The sequence below is a fragment of the Pyrus communis genome, chromosome 7, assembly GCF_041283825.1.
Source record: "Pyrus communis isolate YQ-2024b chromosome 7, ASM4128382v1, whole genome shotgun sequence".
NCBI classification, from domain to species: domain Eukaryota; kingdom Viridiplantae; phylum Streptophyta; class Magnoliopsida; order Rosales; family Rosaceae; genus Pyrus; species Pyrus communis.
Genome location: NC_142571.1, coordinates 3,513,338 through 3,524,748, shown reverse-complemented (window position 1 = coordinate 3,524,748; position 11,411 = coordinate 3,513,338). Strand labels below are relative to the sequence as shown.

General features: G+C 36.8%; 1 protein-coding gene across 2 annotated transcripts; it reads left to right on the top strand.

Moving 5' to 3' along the window:
* The first annotated feature begins 5,088 nt into the window (after window positions 1-5,088).
* Window positions 5,089-10,560, top strand: LOC137735271 (ethylene-responsive transcription factor WRI1-like). 2 transcript variants are annotated; one of them, XM_088698065.1, is made up of 6 exons: window positions 5,089-5,821; window positions 5,952-6,037; window positions 6,822-6,910; window positions 7,105-7,229; window positions 7,333-7,409; window positions 9,638-10,560. In XM_088698065.1, the coding sequence occupies exons 1-6, from the start codon at window positions 5,589-5,591 to the stop codon at window positions 10,354-10,356; spliced, it is 1,329 nt and encodes a 442-aa protein (XP_088554191.1). In that variant the 5' UTR covers window positions 5,089-5,588; the 3' UTR covers window positions 10,357-10,560. The 2 variants fall into 2 exon arrangements, with proteins under 2 accessions (XP_088554191.1, XP_088554192.1); XM_088698066.1 differs by having other exon boundaries at window positions 5,352-5,821; window positions 5,952-6,034.
* Window positions 10,561-11,411: the final 851 nt, after the last annotated feature.

The following is an 11,411-nucleotide window of genomic DNA, read 5'->3' as shown; positions in this document are numbered from 1 at the left end:
GGGCAAACATATTTATTACCAAATAACGCTTTGAGCATCTACAAGGAAGTACTAACTGGGTATCAAACTAAAACTTACTCTGTCACGTAGAAAAACATCCCTCCTATGAAGATAGCAACTCATTTAGCAAAATAAAGTAGTAACTGACCTTGTGTAGGTCAGTTGTTACTTTTTCAAGTTAGGAAATTGGATCTTGTAATATATTTTATTCGTAAGTATTGTTTAGTAAAGAATTTGGACCCCACAATATAAGATAAAGTTAAAATATTAATATTTTATAGTGAAAGATAAAATTTGAATAGATTGTAGTGATATGTTTTTTTTAACCAACGATATTATTTATACTAAGAGAGTGGGCTAAGCCTCACAATGAGCTAGCAATAATATGGGTCAAATTCATCTTTGATGAGAATCGAACTGAAGGCCTCTCACTTATAAGTGAAGATAAATACCACTATACCACAATACTAAGCGACTGTAGTGATAAATTTTTAAATAGCATGAAAGTGCCAAATGAACAAATAACTCATCGAAAATTTTGCTAACTCTTTTGGAGATACTGTTAAAGAGGGTTGTCGAAAGGGGAAGAGAACTTCTCTGTATCTATACATCCAAAGCCCATGGATCAAATAGTCATGGCCTTAAAATTTGGTCCTACGACCAAAAGCAAATAAATCAGTGAAAACTTTTAAAAGCTACAATAGTTTTTGGTCCCATTATCAAAATTTAAAGGTCATAATCATTTGATCCCTGATGTATGGATCCGGAGATGATCTATTTCCTGTCCAAAGGGCCAAACCCATGAAAGTAACTAACATATACATACACGGTAGATACTTCAACTTTTATAAGTCTGAAGATACATACATACATACGCAACGCACAGAGAGAGAGAGAGAGATTCTCTTTTGAAAGCTTAATAGGATGGAAAAAGGGGCCAACCAAACCAACGTTGACAGCAAGTTCGGATTGGTAGCATGGCCGACTGTAGATGCCAAGTGTAGGGTGTTTAATTAACTCTTGAGTTAACATAACCCACCCCCAAACTTTAATCCCTGGTTAACCTAACTTCACTTAAACCCCACAAAACCAACAAATTGGCATGAGGTGGATTAGTTGATAAGGATGAGCATGAGATGGATTAGTGGAGTTAACATAACCGTCGATACAGATGAGCATGACTATGAACTACATTATACTGGTGGGGTTGGTGTCTGGGATTTTTCAAACCGTCCATCAACCGGTTCATATGCGGATGCCCAAGCCATAACCCATTATTCATCTTTTTTAAATTATAATCGACCCAAACTGACGTATTTCAGTTGGGTTGATCGGTTTAGGCAATTGATTGGTAAAAGTACTCATCCTGATTGTGGGTTGTGATACGGGTCAAATAACCGATAATCTTTTTCATTTTCATCCTTTTTAACTTCTTTGTTCAAACTCGAAATCATGGGATATAGATTTATGGTGCGTTTGTTGCACCGGACTGTCTCGGACTAGATTAGCTTCAGGGATTAAGCTGGACTGACTTAAACTAGATTAAGCTGGACTAGTTTAGTGAAGCGTTTGGTGCAGTGTCGGACTAAGAAGTTGGATAATTATCTAACTCAAATATTATATTATTTTATCTATATTTATTAATATTTTATTATTAATTTATCATTTTATTTGTTTTTAGAATCATATATTCTTCTGTAAGGGCCAAAATCTTTTTATTTATTTATTACTAAAATTATCTCTCTCTACCCTATTCCTCTTTTCCTCCGCCATTCTCCCTCTCATCTCCTTCTTTTTATTCTGTTTCTCCATTTTTCCAAAATATTCTTCCTCTCTGCAACTTCTCCCTATTTTCTTCCGGCAACTCTCTCCTTCCCCTCTCCTTTTTTTCCCTTCGTCCACTTTATCCCTAACCTCTCCCTCTTTTCCTTATGCAGAAGATTCGCATGGAGGATTCATCGGAGCTCTCCACGCAGCGCCTCCTGATTTTCTCAAAAAATCTCAGGATTCTCTGGTGATTTTGCCTTTTTGTTTTGAATTTATGTGGGGGATTTGCAGGTGCTTGAACATTTGGTACGCTTTCGGTCCCGACTTGCGTCTGGGTTGCGCGCGAATGCGGAGATCGACGGCGAGCTTCTGGTGATGGTTGTCTGGTGGTGGTCTGGTGGTTGCAACCATGACGATTTTGCTGAGAAAGAGAGTGAATTGAACAAAGAAGAAAGGAAGGGAATCAATGGATTGTTTTTCAGTTTTGTTTGAGGTCTGGGTTTAGGCTTTTGGGTGGCATAGTGAAGGCCCAAGGGAGTGAGCAAAGGTGCGGATCAGAAGGGAGAGGGCGAAGGAGAAGGGAGACGATGAGGGATCAGCGGCGGGGGAGAGAACGGGACTAGTAGTCCGCTTGAAATCGAGGGGTCTCCTTAAGAACGTTTAGCGAAACGTTCAGTCGGGGCGAGTCCCCTTTAGTCCCATTAAACCTAATCCTTGTCCAGACCAAATAAGGGACTACAGTCTAGTCTAGTCCAGTCCCCCTTAATCCGGTCAAACAAACGCCCCCTTATTTAATTAGTTGAAAATCATAATCAAAAGGTCAATAATATTTTTCAATCCTACAAAATCAATACAATCCTATTTAGGTCAAACCAACTATAATCTGGTTGTTGATGTAATTTTTGTACCTTAATTAGGGCAAACGTATTCATTACCAAATAACGCTTAGAGCATCTACAAGGAAGTACCAACTGGGTGTCAAACTAAAACTTACTCTGTCACATATAAAAATGCACCTCCAATGGAGATAGCAACCCATTTAACAAAATAAAGAAGTAGTAAATGACCTTGTATATTTACAAGGTCGGTTGTTACATTTTCAAGTTAGGAAATTGGGTCTTGTAATATATTTTATTTGGAAGTATTGTTTAGTAAAGAATTTGGACGCCACAAGATAAGATAAACTTAAAATATTAATATTTTATAGTGAAAGATAAAATTTGAATAGATTGTAGTGTATTTCTTTTTTTTTTTAATTAACGATATTATTTACACTAAGGGATTGGAGAGTGGGCTAAGCTTCACAATGGGCTAACAATAATGTATGTAAAATTCATCTTTAATGAGAATCGACCCGATGATCTCTTACTTATAAGTGAAGAGAAATACCACTATATCACAATACTAAGTGACTGTAGTGATAAATTTTTAAATAACATAAAAGTGCCAAATGAACAAAGAACTCTTTCGTCGAAAAATTTTGCTAACTCTTTTGGAGATACTATTAAAGAGGGTGCCAAAAGGGGAAGATATCATCTCCAAATGTATACATCTAAAGCCTGTTGATCAAATGATCATGGTCTTAACATTTGAAACTATGACAAAAAACAAAGAAGTAAGTGAAAATTCTTGAAAGCTACAATAATTTTTTAATGTAAGATAAAATTTTAAAAATCATGATTATTTGATCCTGGATGTATATATCTGGAGATGATCTCCTTCCTGCCCAAAGGGCCAAACCTATAAAAGTAACTGACATACATGCACGGCAGATACTTCCAACTTTTAAGTCTGAGGATACATACATACATACACAACGCGCAGAGAGAGCGAGAGATGCCCTTTTGAAAGCTTAATAGGATGGAAGGGGCCAGCCAGCGTGGAGAGCAAGTTCAGATTGGTAGCATGGTTGAATGCAGATGCCAAGTGTCTTGAGTTAACTTAACCCACCATCCATCTTTAACCCTTGGTTAACCTAACTTAGCTCAAACCGTACAAAACCATCAAATTAAACTTGGACACGTATGCAACATGACTATATTACACTGGTGGGTTCATATGGGAGTGGTCGGGCCATAACACATTATTCATCTTTTTTAAATTATAATTGACCCAAACTGACCCATTTCAGTTGATCGGTTTGGGCAATTGATCTGTAAAAGTACCCAACTTGATTGTGGATCGTCACTGTCCTGATCCGGGTCAGATAACTCAATGATCTTTTTCATTTTATTTTTGTGAAAAATTGGGAATATTTAGGGGATTTGTAGAATGATCATAATGCCCATTCCCTTAATGTTTTCAACTTCTTTGTTCAAACTCAAAACCTTGGGATAGAGATCTGTTTAATTAGTTGAAAATCATAATCAAAAGGTCAATAATATTTTTTCAATCCTACAAAATCAACTACAATAGAGATCTGTTGTTGATGTGATTTTTGTACCTTAATTAGGGCAAACGTATTCATTACCAAATAACGCTTAGAGCAACTACAAGGAAGTACCAATTGGGTATCAAACTAAAACTTACTCTGTCACATAGAAAAACGCCCCTCCTATGAAGATAGCAACCCATTTAGCAAAATAAAGAAGTAGTAACTGACCTTGTATATTTACAAGGTTAGTTGTTACTTTTTCAAGTTAGGAAATTGGGTCTTGTAATATATTTTATTCGGAAGTATTGTTTAGTAAAGAATTTGGACCCCACAAGATAAGATCAAGTTACAATGTTAATATTTTATAGTGAAAGATAAAATTTGAATACTTTGTAGTGATATTTTTTTTTTTTTGAACTAACGATATTATTTACACTAGAGGGAGGGAGAGTGGGCTAAGCCATAATGGGCTAGCAATAATGTGGGTCAAATTCGTCTTTGATGAGAATCAAACCGAAGACCTCTTACTTATAAGTGAAGATAAATACCACAATACTAAGCGACTATAGTGATAAATCTTTAAATAGCATAAAAGTGCCAAATGAACAAAATTCTCTTTCATCAAAAAATTTGCTAACTCTTTTGGAGATATTGTATCTTCTCCGAATCTATACATCCAGAGCCCATGGATTAAATGATCATGGCCTTAAAATTTGATCCTACGACCAAAAGTAAAGAAGTTAGTGAAATTTTTTAAAAGCTACAATAGTTTTTTGCCGTATGATCAAATTTTAAATGTCATAATCATTTGATCCCGAATACATAAATCCGTGGATGATCTCTTTCCTGCCCAAGGGGCCAAACCCATAAAAGTAACTAACATACATACACGGTAGATACTTCAACTTTTAAAAGTCCGAGGATACATACATACATGTACAACGCACAGACAGACAGAGAGAGGGAGAAAGAGATTCTCTTTTGAAAGCTTAATGGGATGGAATAAGGGGCCAGCCAGCGTTGAGAGGAGTTCGGATTGGCAGCATGGCTGACGGCAGATGCCAAGTGTAGGGTGTTTAATTAACTCTTGAGTTAACTTAACCCACCCCCATCTTTAACCCCTGGTTAACCTAACTTCACTTAAGCCCCACAAAGCCATCAAATTACTTAATTCGTCCTCCTACTTCTTTACTTCCACAGTATCTCCTCCCTCCCCCTCCCTTTTTTGGTAAACCACTTTTGGGCTTTGGCGACCAAAATGTCACTTCTTCTCATGCTTCTCGAAGCACTCCTCCTCCTCATCCCTCCAACATTCTCACCATAAAACCCCTCCCATGCTTTTATTTATACCATCACCCCCAATCCCAACACTTCTTTCTTCATAAGTCCTTCAACATTCCTCATAAATACTCCTCCTTTCTTTTCTTCAAGTCCACAGAATCTCCAGATGAAGAGGTCCTCCAGTTTCTCCTGCTCTTCTTCTTCTTCGTCCTGCGCCGGGCCGGAGATTCCGAACCACTGCGTCCAGGCGGAGATTCAGAAACCGAAACCGAAACCGAAACGCGTTCGGAAGAAGAGAAAAACCTCAGGAGCAGCAGCGGAAGAGAAATGCCAGAATGCCAACGCCCCGAATTCAGGAACGGCAGGCGGAAGAAGCTCCGTTTACAGAGGGGTCACCAGGTAAACCCATCTTTTTTAATTAATTAATTGATTAATTAATTTTCCAATTTCTGCGCTGAAATTGCATGCCGAATTCTCAATTTGCATGTAGGAAATTATATTACATTTTTATAATTTTGGTTCGGTGCAGGCACAGATGGACCGGGCGGTTTGAAGCTCATCTGTGGGACAAGAGTTCATGGAACAACGTCCAGAATAAGAAAGGACGGCAAGGTAGTAATTTTAATTTCTAAATCCGGATTGGATCAATTTTTCTTGGTGTTTTTTTTTATCAATTAATATAAAAAAATTTATTTTTAATTTATTTTTCTTCTGTTTCTGACTATGTTTTTATTCCTGTAAATCTCTGTCAATGCAACGTTCATCTGCACCACTTTTGCCGCTGCTTATTTAGTTTATTTGGGTAAGTCAGACTCTTTCTTACTTACTCACTTGCTCTTCTGTTACATTATTTTCCAATCTTAATTTTTTATTTTTTTTTATGTACCCTTTATCTTTCTATTTTTAATTTTAATTTTTTCTTATTTAAGAAATCCAAAATGATTTCTGCATAACTCTTCACTTTGATCACTGAAATTTAAAATAGATTAAAAGTGGTTTTTGAGATCGTTCATCATCAATTGTTTTGGTGCTTCAGTGAGATATCTCTATTAAATTGAAGGGGTTTTTGCCAAATCAACATATCCCCTTAAATTGGTAGTTTCTTCAATTAACGGAGATTTTTCACAAAAAAACCAAAATAATTGATGGTAGACAATCTCATTGACTATTTCTATTTATTTTAGTTAAAAAAAAACAAAAAAAAAATTAAGATTCTTCTCTTAAGTAATCCTTAATTATTGGCCATGGTGGCTGCCGGTGTGGTCATTAATAAAATTTGTTAAATTTCCTCTGCCTTTGACGTATCCACTATTTTTATGTATTATTTGTTAATATATATATATATATATAAACATTTAAATTTATAAATTTATTAATGTAATTGGTGTTTTGCATACAGGGGCCTATGATAGTGAAGAGGCTGCTGCTCATACCTATGATCTAGCTGCCCTTAAATATTGGGGTCCTGGTACTGTACTCAACTTCCCGGTACATTTATTCTCCCACCCTCTCTTTCTTTTCCAAATAACGCAACTCTTCTTTTACATTAAACTGTAACACACATGAATACATGATTCATCTATGATGTGACGGTTTAATGTTAAAATTTTTATTCACTACTACATAATAACGTCTACTAATCTTACTGCTAATTAATGATTGAATGTGAATTTATGTTGCAGCTAGAAACATACACAAAGGAAATTGAAGAAATGCAGAAGGCCACCAGGGAAGAATACCTAGCATCATTGCGCCGGAGGAGCAGTGGATTTTCGAGAGGAGTTTCAAAGTACCGTGGGGTGGCGAGGTAAGTAAATTCGCACTTGCACGCCGAAAATTGGCCAGAATGTAACTAACATTGTTCGAGATCACGCTCTTAGTTGTTGAAATCAATGTTTAATTTCTCACAGGCATCATCACAATGGGAGATGGGAGGCGAGAATCGGAAGAGTTTCCGGAAACAAGTACTTATACCTCGGAACATATGGTATATACTTAGAATCCCATCTTTTTTCTTTTATTATGTTTTCTGCACTTTTAGATGCAGTTTCCAAATTGCTTCATTTTTCATTCACTTTGCATGCCTTCGCATTTTGTTTGGCACAGGCATAAATATCCGGCCTTTTGTGCAATTTTCAGAAAACAAAATATTCAGACCATTCAGTCGGTCCAGCTTAATTTTAATTTGGATCTTTCTGAAAAACTAGATGCTGCCAACTGCTGTACTGACTCTGTGTGTGAGTGTGTGTGTCTATATATACAACATATATATATATATATATATATATATAGATGCCAATTTCACAAGCTTTTGGCTCAGTCAATTTTCACAGACGTGATACGTGGCTTTAGGTTTTCATTCCGGTCCAAAACTTAAAATATACATGTCAAATTCAACCTGTGTTTCTTTTCTGTTCAAATAATACTAATAATAAATTATTTTCTGTACTAATAATACTAAAAATAATAATTAATTAAACAAAATAGTTACTTTTCTGTAACTAAAAAAAATCAAAGTTCGAGTTGTCCAAACAGCTTATGTGATAGACGCTCGCAAAGCTGAGAACCTAAGCTTGGTTCTCCCATCCTATATACCTTCTAATTTTTGGGTTTTATTAATAGTTTGGAAAATAAAATTAACCTTAAAAATGCAGTTTGGTAATAAATGTTAATTAACTAGTAACTTTATATTGTCACTCAGTATTATGATCTGGTGGTATTCTTATTCACTTGAAAGTGAGAGGTCTTAGGTTTAAATCTCATGGATGTAGAATTCGATACCAAATTAGGTTGTTTATTATGTAACTTAACCGAACTTCCTTTCATTTTAATGTAAAAAATATCGATTTACCAAAAATAAACTAGTAACTTTGGATTGCATTACAAAACTTTATAGGTTGCCAGAAAAAAAAAATGGTAGGTAGTCCCAGGAAAGCCCCACAAGTAAATTCCACAGGTGAGACGGGCCCACCAAATTTGCTACAAAATTGTTTTAGCCGGATTTGGTAGATCTGCCCCTAAATAGTAGTACTTTGTTTGTGGGGTTTTGGGTTTAGCACGGCACCGATCTGGTACACCCGGAACTGCAGTAGCAGGCGACACGCAAGTATTTGACTAGATCTGCGTTTCAGCGGCGAAAGGAGTGTGATACCAGAGTTTTAGTGCCAGTAGTGGGGGCACATGACTTCCTTTGGAAAAATAAATAAATAAATTAATTAAAAGTCGCCTGTATTTTTCTTTTCTTCAGAAGACAGGATCAGATTTTCAAGACTTTTATTTATTTATTGTTATTTTCTTTTCATTTTTTTACTTTTGGTTTTGATCCAAAAAACCTTTTAAAAAGCGACAGGCACGGGTGGTCACGTGTCTTATTGCTCCCCTTCTGGCTCTCTCTGGGTGTGCCAAGTCTTCCTGGACCTGGGTTTTGCTTTCCTGCCAGATCCTAACCGTCCAAATCTTGTCTGTGTTGAGCGTCTGCTTCCCATTTGTCCCATCTTTATTTTTTAGAGAAAAAGAAGACTAGAAACCTTGTGTCCATTCTCATTCGCGTGTGGACGATTTTCAACCGTTGATGGATACATCCCTCGTTGCGTGGTTAAAATCTGTTAACGGCTGGGAGTTGCGCACGCGCACAAGAGGGAAAAATAAAAAAGGGTTTGAAATCCAAGATAAAATATATTTTAAAGCATGAATTATGTAGTGTCGGGGAACATAGATCCATTGCTTCAGGTTCGGTGTATCTTATTTTCTCTGTATTTTTCATTTTTGTTTTCCACTTTTTATGTTTGGTGTTTGAATTGAGACCCCAAAAGAAAATTAACAAAAATAAAAAAATAAATAAAAAGGAGAAGGAATTTGAGAAACTTAGATGTGAAAGTGTACTAGTTGTCTTCACCTAATTCCTACCCTCTTTTTAGCTTTTTAATGCATCAAAAATTAGGTATTGTGGGGCATATAAATTCTCAATGATTAACTGCATGTTGCAATTGTACGGATGAGTCTTCACTTGTATGTAATTTTTACTAAAATATTGTCGTTAGAAAATTATAACGCTACTTACGCACTATAGACTGCATCACTGATAGAGATGGGTATGTTTCACAAATATATGGAATTACGTATCTCGCCTCTATTTGGGTTGTGGTCTACAATGTAGTTCACGGATGTAGTTTTATTAGTCGTTTAATGATCGTTAACTGTTTGCTTTTTTTGAAGATACACAAGAGGAGGCAGCAGCTGCATATGATAAGGCGGCGATAGAGTACAGAGGAACAAATGCAGTGACCAATTTTGATATCAGCAACTACATTGACAGAGTCAAGAAGAAAATCCATCCTCTGGATCATCAAGAATCAGAGGGTCAACCGCCTTCCACATGCTCGAACATTGGACCACCCCAAGAAGAAGAAGAAGAAGAAGTCGACCGCAAAGTGCACCCATTACTACCACAACAGCAGCAGCAGCAACACGAACAAGAACAACGCAAAGTGCACCAATTGCAACCGCAACAGCAGCAGCAAGAACAAAAACAAGAGCTAAAACAAGAACGAATGATCTCGCCGCAACTTCATTACCCTCATCTGCTGCATTGCATCGGAAGCAATACAATGGAGCAAGTAATGGATCCTGAGCATGCAAAGGAGCACCAGTTTAGTTGGAACTTTTTGGACACCGGAATGATGACTCAGCAGCTTCCGGTTCCCGAAGACATCCACCTTGACAAGTCGTTGGAGTTACCTGACTTGTTCGAGGACTTGGGGTTCGAAGAGAATTTTGACTTGATATTTGGTGCAGCTGGGGATGGCAGCTTGGGTGGCTTGATGGAATCTGCTGGGAGCGGGGCGGATCAGGTGGGTGTCCAAAGAAACTTGGAGGACAATGGGTCATCTTTTTCTCTATCATCAACAACTACCTCTCTTTCTTTTATAACTTAATTGTGTTTGAAGTTTGAAGGGTGTTGGTCAATGTGGGAGGGTTGGGGGATTGTTGGGGTTGGTCTCGGTTTGTTGTGATTCCATGTGGGTGGGTCGACAGGGAAGATTGTGGACCAACAGAAATTATAAAACAAGAGAATGGCTTTGGCTTTTTTGTATCTTTGGTTTTGGGAGAAAGAAAGAAATTTTCTTTATTGTATACAAGTAGAGTATGGCGAAGGGAAAAAAAAGTGGGAATCTTGATAAAGATTTTCTCTATTTTTAAACCTAAAAAATTAGATTCGTATGTTTGGGTGTGGAATTTATGGGTGCGGAATTTCCGAGTAACGAGATTGAAAGTCAAAATATAAAGAAAATGCTCACAAAATGTTGGGTATGGGTAATTAAGAAATGCACTTTTGAGCGTTTCAAGGGCATGGAGGAGAAGAGACAGATTACACATTTAAAGGAGGTTGGCTGATCCCTCTGACCTTGTAGTTCTTAAATAATGCATTTTCTAATCTCTCTTACCCAACTTTTTGCGATATTTTCCTTTGTTAAATGGTTTAGACTAAAAAAATCTGTGTTATTGCCACTTAGTACTACGATCTGATGATATTCCTCTTCATTTGGAAGTTAGAGGTTTTAGGTTCGAATCTTGATGACAAATTCGATACCAAATTAGGTTGCCTATTATGTGATTTAGCCGAACTCCCCCTCTTCCTAATGTAAAAATATCGATGTATTAAAAAACAAATTTGTGTTATTAAATTTAGAACTTTACAATTTATAATAAGAGTGTCGGCTAAAAAGTTTGACCTGGCTTTGAGAGCTTGCTTGTGGCTCAAGCCCATCAAGCTTAAATGGCAAAGAGTTACAAGAGGCTCTCTTCAAGTAGCGAATCGGTGGTTACAGATGGAGGTTCAGTCATTGAATCATTATTTACAGGAAAAACCAGTTCAGTTTGAAAAGACCAAGGATTGGTTTGGTATTGCGGCGTTTTGAAAAAAAACTGATTTTGCTGTGCTACGAGAATAAGTAGTTGTGAAATAAAGCAGCAGAGTGTTTGGTAAACT